This window comes from Populus trichocarpa, chromosome 6 (genome assembly GCF_000002775.5).
Source record: "Populus trichocarpa isolate Nisqually-1 chromosome 6, P.trichocarpa_v4.1, whole genome shotgun sequence".
Classification (NCBI taxonomy): domain Eukaryota; kingdom Viridiplantae; phylum Streptophyta; class Magnoliopsida; order Malpighiales; family Salicaceae; genus Populus; species Populus trichocarpa.
Genome location: NC_037290.2, coordinates 14,503,548 through 14,529,872, shown reverse-complemented (window position 1 = coordinate 14,529,872; position 26,325 = coordinate 14,503,548). Strand labels below are relative to the sequence as shown.

Sequence of the window (26,325 nt, the reverse complement as noted above, 5' to 3'; positions counted from 1 at the left end):
GTTTGCATATTGTCTCGACGATATTCTTTTTAAGCCTTTCAATGTGATCAACATTCAACTTGCTGGAGCATATATCTCTGAAGAAATGACTGATCTCCGTTAGTGCATTCCATATCCCCTTTGGCAACAAATCACGAAAAGCTAATGGGATGAGTGTTTGCATAAACACATGGCAGTCATGACTCTTCATTCCATATAATCTGCATTCCTCCGTGTTAACCAGCCTTAATATGTTCGAGGCATGTCTATCGGGAAAACGCAGACTCTTAAGCCATTTGTAGACCAGTAGTTGTGCGTTTTTCTCTAGCACGAAGCTTGCTCTTGGTTTTGCGACCCGTGACCCATCACAAACCAACTCCATATTTTTACGGTTACAGAACAGCGCTACATCCAATCTAGACTTGATATTGTCCTTTGTCTTCCCCTTCACATCCATAACGGTGTTGAAAATGTTCTCAAACACGTTCTTTTCAATGTACATGACGTCAAGGTTATGGCGGAGAAGATTGGTCTTCCAATAAGAAAGCTCTCAAAAGTTACTTTGTTTTACCCAATTATGGGTCAAACCAAAACCAGGAAACTTCTGCTTACCTGATTGGAGACCAAACACAATGTCACCGTACTTTGACACAACATCAAACAATTCTTCACCGGAAAGACGCGGGGGTGCAACATCCTTTTCAACTCTGCCACCAAAGAAATCATTTTTGTTCTTTCTATACATGTGATTCGGCGGCAACAAATGACGGTGACAATCAAAAAAAGAAGCTTTACCCCTGTTTGTTAGCGTGAATGCCTTGTTGTTCTCCATACAGTATGGACATGCTAGCTTTCCATGCGTGCTCCAACCAGAAACCATTCCATAAGCTGGGAAATCATTGATAGTCCACATCAAAGCCGCTCTCATAACAAAATTTTGTTTCCTCGAGATGTCATAAGTCAAAGCTCCAGAGGACCACAACTTCGTCAACTCATCAATCAACGGACAAAGACAAACATCTATATTACGCCCCGAACTGCACGGACCTGGTATGACCATAGATAAAAACATGAACTCCGACCTCATACACATCCCCGATGGCAAGTTATAAACCGTCAGTATGACCGGCCAACAAGAATAAGGAGCAGCAAATGACCCGAATGGGTTGAATCCATATGTACACAACCCAAGACGCACGTTCCTTGATTCAGCTGAAAAGTGAGGATGCACACTGTTAAAGTGTTTCCAGGCTTCACCGTCAGAAGGATGAACCATCACTATATATAAATTTACAGAAATCACAACTTCGAAATAGAATTGATAACAATTAAAAAAGACTCGTTAAACAAGCTATTAATTATTTATTTCATCACAACACATTTAATTCGATGTAATTCAAACAAAATTTCAATAATTTACAAACAAATATAATTTGACAAAATCTAAAACAAACTATAACAACTACAAAATTATACACTCATACTACAAGTTTCTTTGACAAATAACAATCAAACAAGTACAAACGTTAACAAAATACATATACTAAAAAAACAATAAAACTCACATTTAAATATTAAAACTAAAAAGGATAGATTTACTTACAAAAAAATGATAAAATCCACAAGAAATGGATATTGTGACCATGTACAAGATATAAGAAACTTGAATGCTTGTGTTGAGTAGTGGAGAGTTGGGATGGGTGGTGGACTGCAGTTTGGGAGGGGAGAGGTGGGATGGGAAAGAAGAAGAAGGAGAAACAGAGGAAGAGAGCGTCGGCAGATGGGGTGGGTATTTAACGGTTTTTTTCGATGGAATCACCGACGGATTAATTCCGTCGATGATTCCATCGGTGATTCCGTCGGTGACAGTGCCATGTCACTATATGGCTATCTCAGTTTGAATCCCTCGGTCATTCCGTCGGTAAAATCATCTAAAAAAACTCCATATCACTACGTCGTTGCATCTTTCCAGACAAACTGTATACTCCATCGGAGAAACGGTCGGTATATACCGACAGATTTTGAGACGGAATTATTTCCGTCGATAATTCTGTTGGTTTTCTCTGGTTTTCTGGTAGTGAATTAATCCGGTGATCTCACATGGATACCAATCATTCTAGCAAACTCATCATGGTTGTTAAATCATTTCGGTATTCCTATTTGGAAACCAATTAATCCGGTAATTTTATATGGATACTAATCATTATGACGAACCCATCATGGTTGCCATTATCTCATCAATTCCATAATTTATTGGTTGTATATACAAATATAAATCTAATAATAATTAACTTAAGTTAAAGTGTTGAATATCTACCTTCAACTTGATTTTTATTTGACATTTCTTGCTCGCTATACCCCTCCAACAATTTCTCCTATATCAACATGATTTTTTTTTTGTTATTATCTTATCCAAACACAAACATAATCTATGCATACGGAATAACATCGAATACTAAATCAAACTCATTCATTTCTCTTTAAGCCAAGATTATTCATTTAATCCTTTTAGGCTTTTCTTTCCATTTCTCCATTCAAAGTTATTCTCATGCTTTATATTTATATTCATATAAAATTATAAATTCATTTTCAATCTCTACATCTCGTACAAGTAAAAACATGGCCGGCCATTAAGCACTTATTATTTCATTTTTACCAAATCAATTTATCACCAAAATACCTTAATATTCGTTTGTTCATAACATCATTTTCTTACTCCATATCTTCATATGGATTTCAAAGTGCCAACATGTTACCCATATCATTGTTTTTCATCATATACTAACATAAGAATTTCACTCAAATTTTGAGTCATCACCATCAATTCCTTACAAAATAATTTCATGCAATTATTAAGAAATTTATAAAATCTCATATTTTCTGTTTTCTTTCCCTCAATGATCGGCACCACAACCTCTTTTAATACCATGATCCATTTTCAATATTTATTCATAAATCTCCCCTTACATAAGAAATCAAGCACAATTCAATAATTTTACCTTTAAATTCGATAATCTTCCTCAAGAATTCCAATTCACAACAACATAAAATTTCATTCATTTAATGTAACATAACTAAATTCATTTACAATCATCTTCCACACAAAATTATGCATTAATCTAACACAATTCGCTTGAATAAATATAATTTCATCATATACTAATTTATCTCCTCTTGGTTGGCCATATAGGTTCTATTGAACCACATGATTTCCCTTCATGATTCCTTCCTAATTTCCCCTCCAATATAATCTACTCTACCCTAATATTTATCGTTACAACAAATTTTATATTTCCTCCAAATACCTATCATGAACACTAGGCTAAAATTCACAAATTTAGCATCAATCCTTCTCTTTTTCAATTGAGCTTGTAGAGTTAGGTTTAGAACCCTTTACCTTGTAATAAAATAAATCTCAAACGCTAACCAATCAAAATTTATCCGTTCTTCCTCTTTTCTTCTATTATTGTCATCACTTATCTCTCTAGTTTCCCCTTTCTCTCTCTTAATTCTCTTTTATTTTAGTAGTTAATATACTTAAACCCTCATTCCCTCTTTAATTCAAGCTTTAAACCTTGAATCCAATTAGAACACAATTCATTGGTTATTTCAAAAGTTTGCACTATCCACATCTGCTCAGAAATGGCTTGTTGCAATACACATCTTTTAGGTGTTCTGCGGATGCTTACAGAACTTAACTTTTAGAACGGGCTGATCAAACATGAGTATCTTGTAAAAGAGACTTCAGTTTTATCTACAAAATGAGGAAACCTAATGCAAAGCTACCACCAATAAGTTTATTGCTTTGATCCCTGTGAAAGAGACTTTAGTTTTATCTACAAAATGCTGCTTGATCACTATCTCACATGAGACAAATTTTGACAAATGTTTTGACACAAGATTAGAAGCGGGCATGACATATTGATGCTGTCCTCAGACTCCCTCCAATTCCTTGAGAAAGTCAATGTTATCTACAAAAACCTGCAAAAGAAAATAAATAACTGTAAAACCAAACGAACAATACAGATGCACAGGGTTCCTTAAAATATTCCTTATGACACAAAATGGACAGCCAGATTAATAACACAGAAAATTTTACATTCGAAGATAGGATTTACAATTGAATATGCAGTTATACACATGATAACAGGTGAAATACAAGCAAGTTTCACATCTTCAATTTGTGAAGACCAACCAAGTTTTGTAATGTTCTTTTGTCGGTCAAACCTCAGAACAAACCCTCTACTTATTAAGATGTCGTCCTAGGCTCATGTTGAACAATGCCTCGCAGGCACGTAGCCAGTGTTTCAAATATTGAAAGAAAAAGGAAACCAGATGACGACATCGGTCAAATTTGAGCAACCTTTTGTCCTAGCAGGGATCTGGCTATCTGGTCCTATACCATTCATATCAAGCAAACTCTAGCAGTCATGTCTTGCACAGGCACATCCTCCTCATAAAGAAGTTAGTGCATGTAAGTAAGCCAAGTGATACACCTATAGCATAATATGTTCATGAAACATGTTCAACAGATCATGCAGCGGTACTGTCAAAGATTTGATAAAGAATAGAAAATAAAATCATTCAATGTCATTACAGTTTGTTCCGACATTACTGCTTCGATAGCAAAAAATGTCATCAGGCAGAAACATAGAGTAAAAAAAAAATTGAAATCATACCGTCTTCCAACCATCTGGATCTAAGCAAGCAGTGATCTTGGTGTTGATACCAGGTAATGGTCCAGGCTCTCGGGTAACTTTTCCACCAAAAATTTCAACTGCTTCTGCAGTTCTATAGACATCATCTGTGCCTATCGCAATCTTTTACAATGAAGAAGAAAAAAATCAGATCGCAGACTATTCAAGGAAAAAACAATCAATCATTCTCATCAAGTACACCACTAAATTCATCAAGAAACAAAGGCACATAAGCAACCATGGTATTTTGAGAATAACACTGAAACAAATTCCACCATACATAAGAAAAAAAGTCCACCTGAGCATACGCATTTCCTTTGTCATATTCAGTGACCCCATAGTTGTACGTCAACTCCAGCACACAATTTTTATCTTCAGACCCATAACCCATCATGGCTATTGTATACTGACAGTAGTGGACACAAGTTTGTCAGTTTAAACAATAAATTAGATGTCAAACAAAGGATATGTATAGAATTTTTTAAATGATCAAATCAACTGATCTCGAAATGCAAGCACTGTAGACACTCAATTCAAAGACACATAAATCAAGTTGTAATGGAAATTTGTCGTGAACGTGAGAAAGGTCTGGAATATGATCCAAAGAAACAATGTATGCAAGAGAATCAAGCAACAAGTAAAACCTTAAGTTCTTGCTGTTCCCTATCAAATATCTCTCCAACATGACATTTTCATGTAGACCTCCCCATAGAAGACCTGAACTTAGTAGAAAACTTAGGCACCAACAGATGTTTTGTTTTACTCTTCACTTTTCGCATCTCGCAAATTTCTCCCAATAAAGGATGAGAAATTTCTATCCAAAAATATTGCAGACTTGTAAAAATGTTTGTATGGGACCTCACAACACAACTACTGGTAAAATGAAGTGGTTGATTATCTTGCCAGAAACTCCACTTTTGAGTTCTGACTTCAATAGGAATCAAGTCACCAATTGCAGAAATTTCTTTATAATGAAAAAGACCACTATTTGATAGTAAAATTTGGAGACAACAATAAAGGAGAATAAAAACAGTAACTTATTGCAGCCCACCATGGGTTCTGTCCCATGAAAGCTATGAAAATAATCTTGTTGTCTCTTGGGGAGTGTTCTCCTGTCATGATGAAATGTTTTGTTTTTATCCTATATCCTGTCTAACACATAAGTAAGGTAAAGTTACTGTTCTCTTCCATGCCTAATCCTTTTGGGGAAAAAATAAAGGACGCCAACTAACCAGACCTAATTATTGATCCTAAGAAACTAATTTATTATGGAGTATAAACAAGATATGAAATGGTGAATGACATGCACTTGGCAAAAAGAGGCCAAGTTACCTTGTACTCTGGATTATCTCTTTTGCGGAGAAGCTTCATGCCAAAAGCCTATATCATGAAACAAGTTGCAGATTTATCACTATTAACATGAAATAATCACTATGCAAATAGTTGCTTGATCAGGCCAGAATTACTCACCTTCTCGTAAAAATTTATAGAACGATCAAGATCACCAACACGAAGCATGACCTGACAGAGTGGCTCAGGGGTAGGTCCCCTTTCCAATAGTTCAAATTTATAACCATCAGGATCTTCAATAAAAGCAATAACTGTACTGCCACCTTTAACAGGACCGGGTTCTCTGTTCACTTTGCCACCCTTGGCCTTTATGAGTTCAACAGTCTTGGCAACCTAATCAAAAGAGCACACAAAACCTAGTTCAATTTTTTTCGGGAATCATCAGAACATCAGACAGTCTACGATAATAATAATAATAATAATAAAAAAAAAAAACTAAAGGACAGCTAGGTCCAAATAGCCCTGACATTTTAATTTCACAGCAGTTTCAAGAATAATGATAAAAATAAAAAAGAAAGTTCAGATACAGGAAATTACATCCTCAACTGCAATGCCGAAATGTCCAAATCCAGCTCCAATATCATAGCTGTCAACTCCATAATCTGACAGCGTTAAACAACTAAAAATAAGCACCCACAAAATAAAAATACAAGAAACCAGAGACATCTGGTATCGTATTTATAAAACAACAAATCACATTGCAACAATTTTACATTATGGTGTAAATTAGGAAAGGTAAAACATAACCTCACAGTTTCAGATATTAGAAAAGGTTGACAAAACTGAATGGAGTGGTAGTCCGTTCACTTACTGTAAGTGAGTTCTATGACGAAGTGGGAGTCTTCCGGTCCATATCCAAGAAAGGCATTTGTATATCTCTCCTCAGGTATGTCACGTTTCCTCAGCAGCTTCATCCCCAGACACTCAGTGTAGAACCTGCATTCAGCAGGACAGGTTTTTCATTTTGGTTCGACCATGAGGCTTGCACATTATCAATTTCCTATAAGCAAAAACATAGAGACGAGATAAAACACAATACATACTTTATAGTCCTGTCCAAATCCCCAACACGATAAACAACATGTAGCATTCTACGCTTGTCCTTTTTTACCCACTCCAACAAACTTTCTTGAGTAGCAGCTGTGCTTGCTTGTGCCATATTTCCAGTTGCAATGGTTCTACTCTCTCCTCTCCAAATCTTAGACGAAGCTTTCAAACCGAAGAAATGTGATTGCGGAACAGCTGCATCACCATTACATATCAATGCACAAATTAAGCAAGGAAACAAAGCCCTAGCTTTCAATATTATCACTATAAAATCTACAGAAATGTAAATTTAATTCAATTATGAATTCGATTAATTCAAATTAATAAAAAAAAAATATAAATCAAATTCAAGAAAGAAAAGAAGAGTACAGTTACCGGTAGCAAGATAAGCGAATCTGCGAGAAGGGGCACAAGCATTACAGAACATGAATGAAGAACAAGTCAGGTAGGATGATGGTCTAATTGAGGAGGACACCATAGGTATTATCCTCACCATTTAATTAATTTCTTATTTTTACTATTTGAATAACAAAATCTCTCAGATATATCTTCTTCTTCTTCTTCTTCTTCTTCTAGTATCAACTACCCTTATTCTGTGCTGAGGGAGAGAGAGACACGGGTTTGTGGTAAGCAGCGAATAGGAGGAATAAAAGTTAAAAAGTGGTTTATTTATTTTTATATTTATATTATTTTGTGCTAAGGAGCTGGGGTTTCTAATTCTATTGTTAGATTCGAGTGGAGGGAGGCTCTGTCTCTTGTCTTCTCTTGTGTTGTGCTGTGTTGTAATGGATGGAATGGACGGCGATATTCACGAGCTCACTGCCCAGTTCAAGTCCCGTTTATTAGCAGATTATTATTTTCTAGTCCAAGTTCTTACTTCTGTTTTAATTTAGTCCTTTTAAAAAAAATCATTGATTATTCCATTGACCATGTTGACTGTTCGATTTTTTCAAATATTCCTTTCAAAATGCATTTTTCTATTTTTGTTTATAGAGAGATAGAATTCGGTTTTCTTTTTTTCTTTTTCTTTTTTTAAATGTAATGGAAAACTAAACCAAAGATTAAAAGGTCATTTGTATTATTTATTTTCTGTTTTTGATTTTTTATTGTTGGGAAAAAAATCAAAAAAAAATTTTGAAACAAAGCAAAAACAAAGGCCATTATCACAGTTTTTGAAAACCACTGTATCTGTTCTAATGTTTTTGACAAAAACCAAAATGGTTCTAAGTGACCTTGATTTATTAATAGATATAAAAACACAAAGATTTAATATAGAAGTTTTTATATTAAAGGGGATAACTAATTATTTTTTATACGATCCACGTAAGGATTGAATAATTAAATTTGGATTTTAGTGTAATGTTATATGCTATCTGGTTTCACGCTAATAAGCATAACTATGTATCCGATTATTGAATCAAACTGAAATTTTACTAAAAATTTTCAAATTTATCTTTATATATTAGGTTAAAAGTTCAAGTTAATCAAAGTTTGAGAAGGCATCACGGTACATATCAGAAGGTTTTTGTATGGATTTTTCTAGTTGTTGCCTTTTGACATGTGAAATTCTTACATGGAAATGATTCTTTTCCTAATGATACAAGTATAATTAGCAGCTTATTCTTTAGAGTTTCTTAGGCTGTGTTTGTTTCCTAGAAACTAGTTTCCGGGAAATCACTTTTCACATTTTATTGTGTTTGTTTGCCATTAGAAAAGTTAGTCAACAGAAAACATTTTCCAGTCAAAGAAAAATTTGGCTTGGTTTCCAAGAAAGTGTTTTCCTTTTATTTTGGGCGAAAAACACTTTCCGGAAGTTGTGAAAAATTTAGAAATGTCATATTATTTGCTGATTATATCAAACTTGGTCTTCAAACTTTTGATTGCTATATATATTTTGTTTTTAATATTTGTTTTTTAATTTCATCCCTTAGAATTTAATTTTTATATTAATTTTGGTCCTTATTTTTATAATTGTTATTTGCTTTTCCTTTATCATTTTTTAATTGAAATTTTTTATCTATCAAATTTGGTCCTCATTCTTTTGATTGTTACTTATTTTATTTGAAATAATTTATGAAATGTTAATTATTATTATTTTAATTTCTTCATCTTTTAATTTTTTTTATTTTTTAGATTTGATCTCTATTATTTTGATTATTATTTATTTTATTTGAGATAATTTATGAAATTATATTTTTTTTTCAATTTCATTCTCATTCAACTTTTTAATTTGTAAGATTTGTTCCTCATTATTTTAATAAACTTGAAAAAAAATAAAACATTAATAAGTTATTTTCCAGCTCATTTTCCATGACATAACCAAACACTGGAAAATGTTTTCCAACTTATTTTTCATTACACTACCAAACATCGGAAAATAATTCACTTTCTCGGAATTCACTTTCCAAAAGAAAACTACTTTCCAGCAAACAAACGGGGCCTTAGTTCTATAGAATCTTTAGTGAGCAGCAATATAGTTTTCAAGTATAACAATTATTCTTTTAATGTTCTACAATCCTTGTTCTTACAAAGATTCTCTATTCATCCTAACTATACAAGGAAATGAAGGTTGGGTTGGTGGTATTTAATGGTAAATTTGTTTTGGGCAATTTCATGTTAAAAAAAACAAAGAGAATAAGTCTCACCTTTTTTTACTCGTGTTTTCCTATGACTATGTGTTTCAATCACCCAAAGAAGTTCCCACAATTGCCTTGTCGTAAGTAAATAACGAACACAAGTAAATGCACTCAAGGCTATTAAGATGTGTTTAGTTCCCAATGTTGTCATTCCAAAAAAGTTTAGAATGATAGAATTTATCAAATATATTGGAACTCAATACTCTATAACTCATCTCAAAGCATACTACAACAAAATAGCTGAGGTGGTTTATGATGAGAAATTATTGATTCATTTCTTTCAAGATAGCTTGGGTGATGTTACCTCACTTAGTATATATGGTTGGACACTACCAAAGTGAAAAGATAGAAGGATTTGGCTGATGCTTTTATTAGACAATATAAGTTTAATATGGACATGACTCCTGATAGGTCAAGTTTAAAACCTATGAAGAAGGGCAACAAGGAGTTTATAAGGGAATACGCCCACAAATGATGTGAAGTAGTTGCACAGGTTAATCTTTTTTTGTTGGAAAAAAAATGGTCAGTTTATTTTTCAACACCTTTAAGCACCTGTACTTTGAATACTTGGTGGAAGCTGTTCACAATATTTCACTAACCTGGTTGTTAGAGCTGAGAGAATTGAACAGGTTATCTAGTTGGGTAAAATTGTTGACTCAACTGAGAATGAAGGTTTCATTGGAAAAAGAAAGCAAACATATTTGTCTTTGACATGAACAAGAAAAGCTATGATTTGTTTCTGATCCCTTCACTAATTTCTGGGATTGATTGTAGTAAAGATGTCATGATTGTTGAATACAAAGGAAAACTCGTCATAACATGTATGGATGAGGAACACAGCTTTGTAGAATTATAGGTTATGAAAAGCTATAATTAAAATGAGTGGCATAGAAGACAAACAGTGAGTATAAGGGTTGTGATAAAAAGAGAACACCTCATGACACCTCTTGCCTTTTATGGTACTAAAACTATATTAATGGGAGGATATTTTTCTAACGTGATGCTTTCCAACTTTAAAGCCAGAAATATTAACATGCTACAATGAAAAAGTGGTCGTCTTGATTCATGTTTTCCATTTCAAGAAATTTTTCTTGACAAAAAAAAAAGCATAGTGGAAGATAGATTATCAGAAACATCAACCACCTTGAAGATGAGAGTTATAGTGTCATTAGGCCGAGAATGGTCTACACATGACCCCAACTAACTATTGAAAAAATATCTCTATTGGTGAGTTCATAAGAGCTGAATGATTGGGAGATTCTTGAAAGTTCCAATTAAAGGTTGTTAAGTGTATTTCCTTATTATGTGCTTTGTTTAACTACTATGTTTTACCTTGCTAGAAATCATGACTAAAGATGTTGGCATAAGGTTTTTATGGTTAAACCTATTTTCTAAAGCTTTAATGAAGGATTGAGTTTTTCCTTCAATTGTGTCTCTTTTTTTAAACCAAACATCATTCGCTTCTAGGAATCTAGAAAGTGAGTCCCAAAGAACCCATAAACACACCTTTATAGCCTTGCATGATCTCATTTCTTCTATAAAAAATCTTTTCCCTAATGGAATTTTGGAAAATTGAACATGCTTTCGATTTTAGAAATGATTTGATAATTGTTTAAAATGAATTAATGAATCACGCAACTCCCTTACTAAGGTAACCAAACTCTAAAACAGAATAAATGAATGGGAAAAAAAAAAGTAGTCACCCTCATACCATGTCTCTTGAGCTATATTTTATTTGTATGTATAATGGTATGTAATGGATTCAATGATCATGGACTCATAAAATGCATTTCTTTACGAAGTCCAAACCATTATACTAGACAATGTCAAAATTTATTGGTTTTAATCGTTTGCTCTTAAAATGAGGAAATGTCATCTTTGTTATCCCTTTCACATTCTAAAATGAATATATTTCTTGTGGTCCTTTTTTCAGCCTGAATAAATTTTCTTTCATAAAAAATCATGACTAGGATCACACCCCACACTAGGAGCAAATAAAATTTCAAAGATCAATAATTGATGAAAAGTCATGAGAAAGCTAAAAGGTAAAGGAGCCCAAGAAACTCAAATGCTAGGGGGTATGCCTAGATCAAAAGGAAAAGTAACAATCAAAACCAAATCAGAATGCCCCACCAAAGTAATAAAAAGGCAAATCAAAGAAATGCAGCAAAAGAAAAGGATTGAAAGACACAATGAGTCAAACTAATGATAGTAATCTTGAGTATTTGAAACCTTGAAATACTTTTTAAGTTTTATGAATCATTTTCTTTCATACCCAAGACATATAAACAATACTCTCAAAATGCAAAATATTTTTTTTTTGTAAGAGTAGTGACATTGCGAACAAAATGCTCGTTATTATTCATGCTAATAAAATTAATGCTAAAAACAAAGTTCTCATACAAAACCTCGAGCCTCTTGCTTTGAAACCCATAAAAACAAAAGGTCATCTTACCATGTATCTTCACCAATTTATACAAAGGTAAGAAGTAAAGATGTTGATTTATACGAAGGTGGGTGAAAAAGTTGTTCATCCTCCATATCTCCAAACATGTTTCCCACAATGATAATGTTTTGGTTTGACATGTTTCCCGCAATGATATCATTTCGGTTTAAAGATTGCCTAAAGACTTCGAAATGCAACTAGAAGATCTTCTTCTTGTTTAGCTTCAATGTCATTGGTGGTGGGATGAATGAGGAGTTGCTAAATTTTTGTTATAAACATAGTGATGCTCAGTGGATTCATTTTTTTAATTTTGATCTGTTTGCTTTTAATTTTTTTTAGGGGGTTAAAATTAAGAATTGAAAGATCATGGACCATCATTTATTAAGGGTGTAATTTGTCAAACTTTTAAAAAGATTAGGGACTATAATGTATTTTTATTAAAACAAATCATCAGATAAAATTCATTTTCAGTTTTGAATCAAATTTAAATTTGAAAAAATAGAGTTTGTGTTTTCTTAGAACTATGTTTAATTTTATAAATACACATTCCAAGAGATAAAAAGAGGGGGAGCATATAAAAAAATCTATATAGAGAGCATATCTCAACATAAGAAAGAAAGCAAGAAGAATACAATACAATAAAGCCATTCATTCATCTCTCTTGTCCCTTAGTGTCACTGTATACATACATTGTCCCTCATCATATGAAATTATTTAACACAAAAATAAATCGTTTTGGTGATCGAAATCTTCATCAACGATAATTTTCTCTCTCTAAGCTGAAATCCAGTGACCCCCTCTCTCTCCTCCACAAAAAAAATCTAAAAAAATAGGAAAATGAAATTTGGTACTGAAATGTATTTTTAAAAAATTAAAAGGACTAATTACCTGATAGCTTAAAAAGATGGGGATAAAAACGAACTTTTTAAACAAATTGCAGGAACACCACCTAGTTTACCCGTGTTTTCCACTTCAATCCTCTGTCTTTCAATTCAACCCTCGTAAAAAAAAAGATGCAATTGGGTTCTAATTTTGGCTAAAACAAGCTCAATTGTACAAAATAGTAGATTTTTTAAAAAAAATCTACTATTCTAATATACAGTGATATATAATAAATCTATTTAATAATTTGTAATCAAAACACTTATGACTAGGGGTGAGAAAAAAAAACTGATAAATCGATTAAACCGAAAAAAAAAATTAACCAAAAGAACCGAACCAAGAAAAAAACTGATCAAACTGATTAGAATATTTATATTTCTTTCTGGTTCGATTTGGTTTCGGTTTCGTAATGCTGAAACCAATTAAACCCCAACCGAACCGAACTAGTTCGGTTCAAATAAAAAATGGTACTATAAATAAATAAAAAAGCTTTTGTGAGGTTGTAACCCTAAGAGTCACACGCCCGCGCCCTCCTCTTGCCCTTAAAGACACAGACAATCAGACAGACATGCCCCCCCATCTTCCAATCTTTATTCTTCAATTTTCACTCTAGATCTAGCATCCCAGCGACACCCCCAAGCCTCAGCAGCAGCTAGCAGTCCATCTAAGCGCTCTTCTTCAGTTCATTGCAATAAGCCAATAAGATTTCTCCTTTTGTATTAACTAGCAGGCCGCAGGCCGAGTTGCAATGTTTATATATATTTTTGTTTTTTTTTGGTGGATGAGTATAAAACGGGAGGGTATATTGTTTGGTGGATGTGTATTAAATAGTTCAGAACTGTTGCAAACATATACAGGGAATTGTGATTAAAAAACCATGAATCCATGGGGAGGGACGAGTTTTTAGCATTTGTTGCTCTACACTAATTTGCCTTTGTTCGTTGTACCTATATAAATATAAGCAAACATCTTGGTGTCAGTATATCATTACCAATGTTAGTCTTCTATAATTTGGCCTTCTAAGAGCACCTAAAATTTTATGGTTCTTATGTTAACTTTTGTTGCATTCAGGATCCCTGGGTCGGTGCTTGTTTGTCATCCATTGGTGTATACAACTCTATCAAGTTTGAATTTTGAGACCCTTTCAAAGGTATCTATGCTCAAAATTACTTTGGTAGTTTATTTAATTTCATATTATTCATTATTTTTGTTCATTTTTGTTAAGTTTTAAAATTTAGGAATATATTTGATGTTATCCTGATCTTGATCCATAAAAACAAAGTTGTTGCACCCTATTGCATCTTTGATTCTTGTATACGTTTTGGGAACTTTATCTACAACTTTGTGTATTAAATGTATTCCTAAACATGGAATTTACATTAGTGATCTTTATATATAATTACAGCAATAATATTGAATACAAATTATTGTTTTTTACGCAAGTAAAATGTTGGATCAATAGGTTAGTTAGAAGCTACTCAAGCCTTACATAGAACTGAGATTTTCCTTCCTGCTATGGATACAGCACCGCACCCTGATTTCATAAAATAAAAAAATAAGAAAAATGATAATTAAGTGATACAAAAGAATGAAGTCTATGAAGGAGGGGGGATTGAGTAATCTAAGTTATTGTAGTTTTTGGTTAATGTTAGAGAATGAAAGAGGAGGGGGGGATTGATTCTTCCTCCAGAATTACTAGTATTCCTTTAATGATTACAAGAAGGACAAAAAAAAACATGTATTACTAACATTTTCTATTAGGGTAAAAGAATTTGTTTTGAAATAGAAATAGAAAAACTGTGGGAAACTACAATTAGACTATATGTTCAGTTTCTTTACACAAAAATTACAATATTAAAAACAGTAAATCACAGTTGCTTCCCAAACAGAACCCTCTTTTATTGCCAAAACGCATAAACAACATTAAAAATTACAATATTAACAACTTTTTCTCACTAAAAGTTATACTGCATATTTCAACATACATAAATATTAACATGTTTTTATTTGGTAATTGCAGATAGAAGACCTTTAAAATCAAAATGCTTCATCCACTGTCACTACCCCAACATCAACCAATGTCCTAACTTCAAACACTAACCCAACATCAACTACAACAGGATCCGCCACAGATAATAAAGGTAAACAGCTTCAAGTCCTTACATCAAGAAAAAAAATGTTGATGATAAAAAAAAAGTTACAAATTTGGGATCACTTTACAAAACTTGATGGTGATCCTAAAACCTCTAGAGCTTAATGTAATTATTGTGAAAAGGATTACACATGCCATACTATTCTTAATAAGACAAGTAATATATGGAGTCATTTAAAAGTATGTAAAAAGTTTTCTTTGGTGGTTGATAAGAAGCAAAAAAATTTGGTATTAGAACCTAAGAAAGAGAAGGGTGAATTAGGAGATCGAAATATGGGCACTCTTAAAGCAATAGGTTATAATTATAATGAATGTAGATAAGCACTAGTAAAAATAGTTATAATTCATGAGTTGCCTTTTAATTTTGTGGAGGGTAAGGGATTTAGATTATTTTCTAAGACCATGCAACCTAGATTTGACATTCCTTCTCGTTTCACTGTTATAAGAGATTGTTTGAAACTTTATGTTGAAGAGAAAAAAAGATTAAGAATAGCTCTTAAGGGTCAGTGATTGTGCTTAACAATATTTACATGGACATAAATCCAAAACATTAACTATATGTCCTTAACGGCTCATTGGATTGATAATGAGTGGAATTTGCATAAAAAAATTCTGAATTTTTGTCAAGTTTCCAATCATCTGGGTGAGATAATTGGTTAAGTTATTGAGAATTGTTTGTTAGAGTGGGGGATTGATAAACTTTTGACTGTTACACTAGACAATGTAAGCTCTAATAATTTGACTATTTCATATTTAAAGAATGTGATGAAAGATTGGCCAACTAATATATTGTCAAATAAGCATTTGCATGTTAGATGTTGTGCACACATTGTAAACCTCATTGTGTGTAATGGCTTGAAAGAGATTAATGTTTCGGTGTTAAGATTTGAAATGCAATTAGGTTTGTGAGATCTTCACCTTCTAGGTAACTTGCATTTAAAAAATATACAGAAACGTTGCATATGGAGTGTAAGAAGTCACTGTGTTTGGATGCTGCAACTCGATAGAATTCAACTTATCTTAACTGCTGAAAAGTTTGAAAAGGTGTTTGTGAAGTTGGGTGAAAGTGAACCTAGGTATATGAGTTACTTTTTGGATGTTGACTCAAAGGGGAATAAAAAAAAACATAGGGCCACCTAGTTAGGAGGATTGGGAAAATGCTAGAACTTTAGTGAAGTTCTTAAAGATCTTTTACATGGTTACATTGAGATTTTTAGGCTCATTGCATGTCAAATCAAATTCTTTCTTCAATAAATTGATTTACATGCATACAAACTTGTTGCAATTGTGTAAAAGTAAAGATAATCTCTTAAGTGGAATGACGATGAACATGATGTTAAAGTTTGAGAAGTATTGGGGTTATGAAGTAAATCAGAATGTTTTATTATATGTGGCTAATGTTTTGGATCCACATCTTAAGTTAAAATATGTGAAATTTTGTTTTGGTGAGTTGTATGATTATGACAAAGCACAATTGTTAACAAAGAAGGTGAAAGATAATTTGGTGAGCTTGTATGAGTTTTATTTGAAAGCCGATGAAGATGTGGATAATAATATGCATAAACAGGATATTAATGATGTTATTGATGACATTGAGGTAAATGTTAACACTTTAGCTCGATTCAAAAGGCGTTTACATGAAGAAGATAGTGTGGAAAATAGAAATGAGGTTGAGAGGTATTTGGTTGATGGTTGATGGTTGTGAGGATCCTAATGATGATAAATTAGATATTTTGGGTTGGTGGAAGAGTAATGCTTTGAAATATAAGATACTTTCAAAAGTTGCACAACATGTTCAAGTTATTCCTATATCCACAATGGCTTCTGAATCAGCTTTTAGCACACAGGCGGTCGTGTCATATACTCAACCAATTTTAAAGTTCTTTATCTCCAGTAACAATTCAAACACTTATTTGTTGTCAAAATTGGTTATATCATAGACCAATTCCAACCGATATTGGAACCTTGACGAATGATTTTAAATCCTATGAAAACCTTGAATCATGTAATTTTTCTTATAAACTCACACATTTTATTTTATAATCTATTATTTAACGCATTTTCATTCTAACATGTCTAATTTTTTATTTTGTAGAATTTGGTGGAAAGTTACATCTAGTAACGGATAATAATTAGAGATGATGTGCATAATGAAGATTTATTTTTCTGGCTTAAAGTGTTTTATGACAATGTTATTTGTTGCTTTTTTGAAGCCCTTTAAAGACCATGCTTTGTAATTTGAATTTTAACTTATCGGTGTGTGTTATTTAAATTCTTCTGCAGTGGGAGTTGGGAGTTAAACTCTTCTACAACAAAAGTTCTACTCACTCAAACAAAATAGAAGAAAAATATTAGGAAGGCAAAAAACATATTGAACATAAGATTGACACTAACAATTTAATACAATAAATATTTAGTGGAAAAAAAATTATATATACTTTGCAATCTTATAAGAAAATTAGACAATATTAACATCATTTACAAGTCCATTAGAAAGTCTATTAAAAGCTCATTAGAAAGCCCATTAAAAATGATTAGTACTTAAAAGTGCATTTTTATCAAAGTTTATATCATCATTTTGCACTTGAAGTATCAATAACTCCTTAACTAAAGCATGTTTTATAATAACAAGTCCGATACTATAAGATACCTTAAATTTATGGTAAATGTTCATCTTAAATGCAGGCCTATCACATAAATCAAAGGATTGATTGATGAGTTTAACTACTGAAATTGAGAAGACAAAGAGAGGGTTAAGCTTAGAAAAGAGATGCTAGTTCAGTCCAAACTGGAACACTGTTCAGTCATTGGGTCATATCTGGAGCTGTAGATCTTGGATTTCAATTTGGTTTATATGGCTAGAAAGCTAAGACATAGGCCTAAAACATTTATGAGGAATGCAAGACTCAATTATGCTGTTCGGAAGTCCAAATCTTAGCAACAACGGAGGAGTCGGAATCTGCCCTGCAGCCTAGACACTGTTCAGTGTTTAGCCCATGTCTCGAGTTCTAGAAGTCCAAATGCATTGATTCCTTTTGCATTAGAAAGCTGAGACAATTTCCTAGAACTTTCATGACAAAAATCTATTCAAAATCTGACGTTATCAATGACGTTTTGTTTAGACAAGAAGATAAGAATTGTCACCAAGTCAAGATGTGGCCACTCACTCAACAATTAGTCATCAAATCAATAGTTTTAAATTATGGCCTATAAAAGGAGGCATTTGCCATGCATTTAAGCATCTTGATTTTCATATCAAGATCATGCTCTTGCTCTCTCTCTTTATATTTTTGTGATGCTTAAGTTTTTGTTTATATTAATCTCTTGTTTATGCTTTTCATTTCCTTTCCTTTACTTAGTTAACTTATATCTTATTTATGTTCTTATCTTGTTTATTTATGTTTCTCTTCTTCATTATGTTTAGCTAAGTTTATTATGTCAAGGTGAAAAGGTTACACTAATGGTCTAAGAATAAATATAGTATAAACTCAACATGGACTTTAATGTTTGATACTAACATGTTTTGTATTTGTTATCTTATTCACTCTTAATACTTTGCTTGTTAAATGGTTAATCTAGATTTATGCTGTATAACCTTGGTACAACAAATACTTAACATTTTCATAGCCCAAACCATATGGTATAACCGACACCTGTGCTATGAAAGGAACTTGATTTGTTGTTAACATAAGTTATAATCATGAATATCTGACAACATTTACAAGTATTAACATTATTCGAATAAGATAACTAATGTAATCATGTTAACAATTTGTAATCCGATTGGAACCTTCTTTGTGTATGGTTTCCAATTGAGTAATAAGAGTTTATAATATACTTGTTTGAAATACCATTAGCGGATCCTCTAACCTTGACAATTGTTTTTATCATTGTTTAATCCTTATATCAATATCACATCTCAAAGCTCTCTTCAACTTATTATTATTATTATTACTATTATTTATAATTTATATAGTTAACCTCCTTATGGTTCGACCCCAGTCTTGTCGGGTTATTTATTACTTCGACAATCCTACACTTGAGATAAGACATCAATCTTTTGGTCGTGTCAAAAAACCCAATAGAAAGTCCAGAAAGCAAAAAAAAAACAATATATGTTTTTTTGGTTTTTTTACATAAAAAGTCGAACCGAAACCGGTTGGTTTAAACCGATTTAGGTTTTTTTTTCAAAATTTTGATTTAGTTATTTTTTTGAATAAAAATCAAACCGAACTGAAAATGATCACCCCTTTTTATGACCATTTATTTAGTTCAGTGTAATACTCCATATACATTGATTTGAAGGGAGAAATAATAATAATAATAATCAAGGTTTGGTTGGGAAGGAAGCTAGTTAGGTACTACAAGCAAGATTGTTAAAATCGCGAGTTAACTCGTAAAATCATAAGATTTTACAAGTCAACATGTATTTAACGTGCTAAATCGAACTAAAAACTCAAAACCAGTAAAATCAGGCTTAACTCGTGCAAAATCGATAAACTCGATCCGATTTTACGAGTTTACTAAATTTGTGATATGAACCAAGTCATGTTCAAATTTGACCTTAAAATATCTGCTGATTAGTTTTGCGAGATTGAACATATCTTTCAAACCGTATATTGGATAAAGCTGAAATTTTACAGGGGAATGATACATGAAAATATATTGTGGTAAATTTTCAGGTCAAATGGAGTTAGGGAACATAATATTTCAGATGGTCAAAGTTAGTAAACTAATATTATCAAATATGTCAAACAAAATCTTCGTGTACTGTTTGGGATATATCTAGAGCTACAGGTAAAATTTTGTTTCGATTAAAGTTGGGATAGAAACTAGACATCTGAAACTTTTCAACTATATATCGTAGGCCCAGTAATTCATCCAAACGAGAGAGAACGACATGTTTGAAATCAGGATTCAAATATGCCAAGAATATGCAAAAATTAGAGATTCAGGCTACATGGAGGAATTTTAATATGAAGATTTTTTTTTTATTATTCTATTTTATTTATTTAATTAATTTTAAATAATTATTTTTAATTTGAATTTTTTCTAGCGCATTAAACATTGTTTAGAGGTTTATTTTATTATTGAATTTATGTTAATTAATTACTAATTTAAACTTATTAGCTTGCAACCCAAAATAGGTCTATCAAAACTTATTGTGATGGGAACAACCAGGTTGCCACTAGATTTATGTGTGCTTCCTACCTTTTAGTGATTCTCATGTATTGAGAAATTTTGTTCTACGACTTTTTATTTTTTCATGTCATTAATTTTTTTATTCATACTATTCATTTCTCTTATTTTATTTAGATCATTCATTGATTATAAATAGTTGACTTATTTTATCTGATTTTAATATTATTTAATTTCTTAACTAGAATTATTAATATATAATTAGTTCAAAATATTACTTATAATTTTATAATTTGAGTTTATAATCTAAATTTATATTGTATTTTTTTTTATGTCGTGTTAACAAAAAAAAAAAAAAAAAAAAAAAAACGCATTTTTAACGACCTAGAAGGATTAGAAAGACACACGATAAATTACTACAAAATTTAACCATAAGAGGCTGACAAGGCAACAAAAAATTACGCAGCTTTGAAAGACCATCTCCTCAAAACAAAAACAAAACCAATTATCCGAAGGCACTTCTTTAGGGTTCATAAAGTCAAACAGGAACGCGCTTGCTTAATCACTTACTACTTCAAACAGAGAGAGAGAAAACGATGGGGTCCAGAGACAAGGACCAAACGGCACCGCATCACCAGCCTCTCCTTAGCAGCCTCGTTGTACGTCCATCCGTCAGCGACGGAGGTGATGCCGCCGGAGGTGGAGGCCGTGCCGGTGGTAGCGATTACGAGCCTGGCGAGGTCCGCCGTGAACTTCCATCTTATTCTCGCTCCGATCGATACTCTGACGATCCTGGTTCGGTTTTTTCCTCTTTATTTTAGCTTCCTCGTTTTTTTTATCTGCTTTTATTTTAATTAATATTCATATATGTGAAGTTCATTCTTTTCTTTTTTTTGAAACCCTAGATCGGAGTAGTAGAGTTATTTGAGTCATAATATAATGATACGATTGGCTGTAGATTTATTTTCAGCTCTAGAACTAGCATTCTGAAAGCTATGTTTTTTTTTTTGTTGTTGATTATTTTATGAATTGTGTGTTTGAAGGATAGGAGTGGAGTGATCTGAGGAGAAGTTTTCCTTATAATAATACAATTCATGACATGAATGAAATTGATTGGTTGTTTTAGGTTGTAATTTGCACCTTTTATTGCTTAGTTTATGGAAATCATCGTTTAATTATGTGTGAAGTCTTCTGATATTGATAATGAAGCTAATATTAACTATTTGGAATCTAGCTTGTATCTCATAGAATGAGAACATATCAGTTTAATTGTGTAACTTTGTTGGGTGGAGCTCGGTTTAATTTTGTAATCCTGTGTATGCTTCGTTTGTTGCTTCATAAAAGTTGATAGTGGAATGTTGAGGTGGCATCATTTCACAGTTTGATGTTAATCCTCCAAATGATTGAATTGCAGGAAACCTTACAGTGGATCGTCTGGTTAAAATATCCTTCTAGCTTATGTTAAAATATTGGGCATTAAAATGGTGATACCAAGTGTTTGTTCAATATGTGATGATTCATGTAGAAGGATTTAGAACTGAAAAGAAAATACATCGACCTTTTCGTCTATTGTGTACCTAATTGTGATCTTCCTCTTCTTGTTTTTCCAATAAATTCGGCAATGATGTTTCTAATTTGTAGAATAAACAATGAATCCTGTAAGTGAATGTTGTAATCACATTCAACTTTCCAGAGGTTAGGTAAATGTTGAAAATACCAAAAATAATAAAAAAATAATAGTTTTTCCCTAGAGTATGTTTTGCCTACTAAAATGGCATATCAAATATAGAGTGAGATCTAAATCATCCCATATACAATGAAGTCATTATGTATTGAAGAGAAGAGTAGAAGTATGACCATGAAAAGTTTGTTTTTCAATTGCATATTGGATACCTTTGGAGTATGCAAGCTTTTTCTCAATTTAGGTTTTTTGGATGTGGGGGGAGTCTATATCTAAGCATGCTACTGCATTCTTAAACTTAAACTTTGAATATAATGATACTACTACCTTTACTTTTTTTGAGGCTTAAGTGTGCTATTACAAGTATTTTTCACTAAAATTTATAACTGAAAAGGAACTTCCGAACATGATTGCATGTTGTAGAACTTCTACAGGATCCATGGCATGCCCATGGAAATGAGTATCTTTTATTGTGGGTTGAATTATTTTGGAACAATAAGAGACGAGAATGGGATCAATAATTGATTTATTTTTCTTCGACAATTGGTTGAGAGGCTGTACCTTATAGGCTTCACTGAGAAATAGTAATCAACTTCCTCTTGCAATTTGCTTCTCTTATGCTGAATAACCTGTTTTATATTTTATAAGTTGAAATGGTTCTCGTAACACTATGGTTTATATTTCTCCTCATTTGATGTGATATTTTTTTCTTTTGCTCTATTAGATAGAATATTTTCAAAGGTTTCTTGTCAGCATTTGTCATTTTGTTAAATTTATAAATTTCTGCAGAGTCGGATATAAAATCATATTAGGTACTCATTTTGGTCATATAGTATTTATTCAACAAGTTCATCTATTTATACACCAAAGTACTTTTTTCCCACTCATTGCATTTCATGTCGAGCTTCTTGGTCTGCTACCATATGAGTGTCGAATTGCAAGTAAATTTTGTTGTTGTGTGTTACAGCTTGCCTGCAAGAACTTGGGTCTTGAGGAAGGCATGTTGGTGTGAGTGCAGTCTTGGATCATGATCTCAGGGGATTTGGTTTTTCTATTATGGTCAATATATTTATGGGAAATGCAACTATCATTATTTTGAGTGGTATGGGAACTTCATCGGATGCTTTTGTCATTTTGCTGGAAAGCCATTTTTATGTGTATGTTCAGGGATGTTGGGGGACTTAATAAAATGGTTTTGTATAGCGTGGGGAAAACAAATATTGTCCTGTACAAGCTGTTTTCTCTTAAGGATAATTGAGATGCAACATGGTCTGTGAGTGTTTTTGGATACCACCATTATCAATTGCAACAGTAACCTTGATTTAAGTGGTAAGGGACAATGGGGCTGGTATGTTTGGGGTGTGATCAAGTGTGCAGGCTGCCTTTCGACACCTGGAATTATTGCAGCTAGCTGATGGGTATCTGGCTCAGGTTTTTTTTTTTTTAGTTGGTGGTAAATTCCTGGTAACTGGTAAATTCTAGAAGGTATCTGAATCTGTGTTGGAATTATTGTTGCAAGAATCAGTGGCTTGATTGGGATTTTCATTATTTTAATTTACTCTTCAACATTTGGATGGTTGAATCAGGTTGAGTTGAATGGTTCTTAGTAGCTGTTCAGGAATTCTACTTTTCAGCATTGTTACATCAAGTCTGAAGTCCATAAGAACTGGGGAATTCTATTATCATCTCATTTTTTCTAGTCTCTGTTGTGCTGTTTAGTTTTTGTTTAATTGGTGATTATTTAGTCTGGGAAGTTGCTGCATACCTCTTTAAAATCTTGGGTGATGGTCTCCATTGGGTTCCGATTTCCAATTTACTTTAATTGGCTGTATGGGGCAGGTATTAACCGGTGGCAGATTGAACATAAAAAGTACCATTTTGTGTCAAGGCAGGTTGTAATGGCTTCAGCCTACCTTCTACCTTGAGCTATGGGGTACTGTGGTTGATAGGAACATATATTGTATGAACTGTTTCTAATAAAACACTCTGGTTTCTGAAGATAATTGGGACTAATTGGTAGCTACTTGATTTTGTGAATTATTTGGCTACTGTGAACATTAGTGTCTTCTACTGGTGGAGTACTTGGTCTTCCTGCTCTTATTGAAGTATGTTTTGACTGAAGTTCCTGGGACATACTTGTGATTGGGTTTTGCTGGTCTGTGCTGGATTCAAAGTTTCATTCCCATTGCTATTGTGAAGTTATGGCTGCTCCTGATAAATTGTATTGGTGTTGGTAGTTCAGTGCTTAGGCTAGAAACATATCTTTAAGGATGCTGTTGGTGATGAAATAGTTGGGGATGGCATGTTAAAGTAGGAAAACTGGACTTGATTTGTTCTCGTATATAGATTGTGGTGATTTCAAGTAATTGGTTTTAGTTATCTCCCCCTCCAGTTGTATTCAATATAATGTGGGCTATCATTCTGAGAGATAGCAACAGACCTTTATCATGCAAACGCCTTACTCTCCCACGCTTGATATCTCCTTTTATACCACTTTTTATGGGGAGATGCCCTACCTGATGATTGATATCTTTGCAATTTTGTTGAATTGGTTATTTCACAGTTTTTGGGTTAAATCTGCGGCTAGCATTGCTACTTTGCACCAACAAAATTTCTCCCTTGTTTTTGGGGGTTGCTCATCTTTAGACTTTGCTGGCTTTTTTCCAGGGTATAGACTTCGTGCAGGTTCTGGTTCTCCTGTACGTCGTAGGGATGCAGATCGCCGATACAGTTCTGATTTTGATAATTCGGGGGCCCCACCTCGAGGTCGTGATTTTAGCAATGGGAGGGATCGTGGTAGATTTCGAGATTCTTCACCCCCCTATGCTCGAGGAAGAGGTGGTGGCAGACCACTTGGCAGAGGTTTTGATGGGCCTGGATTTGGTCCAGGGCCTCTTAGAGGGGAGGGCGTGAGTAGGAATAATCCAAATGTACGCCCAAGGGAAGGCGACTGGATCTGCTCTGATCCTTTGTAAGTTCGTCGTCATTTTTTTTTTTTTTTTTAAGTGATAAAAGAAAAGGTTTTACATTTTTAACAATTGATTTTGTTTTAGCATGTTTCTTATGATACCATGAGATGGGTGCCTTCGGATCTTATATTTTTTTTTCCTGTCTCAGATGTGGCAACCTGAACTTTGCAAGGAGAGAGTACTGTAACAACTGCAAAAGGCCTCGATATAGACCTGGGGGAAGTCCTCGGCGGGGCTATCCCGGCCCTCCACCTCCACATGCTCCTCCAAGACGCTTTCCTGGTCCTCCATTGGATCTTTCTCCAGGCAGGACCATGAATGGCTATAGGTCTCCTCCTCGAGGTTGGTCCAGAGATGGACCCAGAGATTTTGGGCCTGGTGGTCCTCCACCTCCTAGGCAAGGAGGCAGGTTTTCTGACCATGATATGCGGAGGGAGCGGTCTGATTATCCAGATGATGAGTACAGGGTGAGGAACAAATTTGATAGACCTATGCCAATGGACTGGGGTCATAAAGACCGTGGAAGGGATGGCCTTTTCAATGAAAGGAAAGGGTTTGAGAGGCGGCCACCCTCTCCACCTCTACCTCCACCTTCACTTCCTCAACGTGGCAGATGGGGACGTGACGGGAGAGATAGGAGCAGATCTCCAATTAGGGGAGCCCCACCACCAAAAGAGTTTCGACAGGATATGTACATGGAGCGGGGGCGAGATGATCGGCATCCTGTTGGGCGAGACAGAATGAGACATGTGTATTGACAGTAGTGAGGCTATGGAGTTTGATTGGTTCATCTTGGTATAATAGTAATTGTGCTCTTTGTTGGGTGATGATGGATGTTATGGCACAGCTCTGAATTTATTTGCGTTTTCCGACTATTTTAAAGATTGCGTGATTTTTGTTTATTAATTTTGTTTGGAAATTTATCTTAGTTATGATGCATTAATGTGGTTATTCAATTTATTTTAATTTTTTTTTTTAAAAAAAAAAAAAACACTTGGAACCGGTCTATGGTTGTAGTTACAGTCGCCGTATCACTTGCGGCACCGAAACTAATTTTTTGCTGCTCTTGGATGGTGTGTTTTTTATTTATTTATGAAAAATGCACTTAGTTACAATGTGGCATGTAAGCAGTGGTGCAAATGATTCATCATATGATTTACTACTGTGATTATCAAGAATACAAGATGGTGTCTGCATGATTATTATTTGGGAAATTTACACTTGTAGTTTAGGGTTTTTTTTTTTTAGTTTACTTGCTATACTTTCTAATTTACATTTTTAGTCAACAAAATTTCTAAACATGATAAAATGATCAAATATTATATATATATATATTTATTGAAATAT

General features: G+C 33.3%; 2 protein-coding genes across 4 annotated transcripts; one reads left to right on the top strand and one right to left on the bottom strand.

The window, feature by feature from the left end:
• Positions 1 to 3,691: 3,691 nt before the first annotated feature.
• Positions 3,692 to 7,843, bottom strand: LOC18100421 (probable lactoylglutathione lyase, chloroplastic). Of its 2 annotated transcripts, none has more exons than XM_006381662.3 (9): positions 7,449 to 7,843; positions 7,070 to 7,268; positions 6,838 to 6,962; positions 6,564 to 6,628; positions 6,147 to 6,359; positions 6,009 to 6,056; positions 4,975 to 5,082; positions 4,659 to 4,799; positions 3,692 to 3,960 (listed from the first exon to the last, which is right to left on the bottom strand). In XM_006381662.3, the coding sequence occupies exons 1-9, from the start codon at positions 7,567 to 7,569 to the stop codon at positions 3,913 to 3,915; spliced, it is 1,068 nt and encodes a 355-aa protein (XP_006381724.1). In that variant the 5' UTR covers positions 7,570 to 7,843; the 3' UTR covers positions 3,692 to 3,912. The 2 variants fall into 2 exon arrangements, with proteins under 2 accessions (XP_006381724.1, XP_052310225.1); XM_052454265.1 differs by having other exon boundaries at positions 7,070 to 7,235.
• A 12,933-nt stretch (positions 7,844 to 20,776) lies between these two features.
• On the top strand, positions 20,777 to 25,880 carry LOC18100420 (uncharacterized). Of its 2 annotated transcripts, XM_024603658.2 has the most exons (3): positions 20,777 to 21,123; positions 24,677 to 24,980; positions 25,127 to 25,880. In XM_024603658.2, exons 1-3 carry the CDS (start codon positions 20,925 to 20,927, stop codon positions 25,734 to 25,736), a joined length of 1,113 nt encoding a protein of 370 aa, XP_024459426.1. In that variant the 5' UTR covers positions 20,777 to 20,924; the 3' UTR covers positions 25,737 to 25,880. The 2 variants fall into 2 exon arrangements, with proteins under 2 accessions (XP_024459426.1, XP_024459425.2); XM_024603657.2 differs by lacking the exon at positions 20,777 to 21,123 and having other exon boundaries at positions 22,977 to 24,980.
• The last annotated feature ends 445 nt before the right edge of the window (positions 25,881 to 26,325 follow it).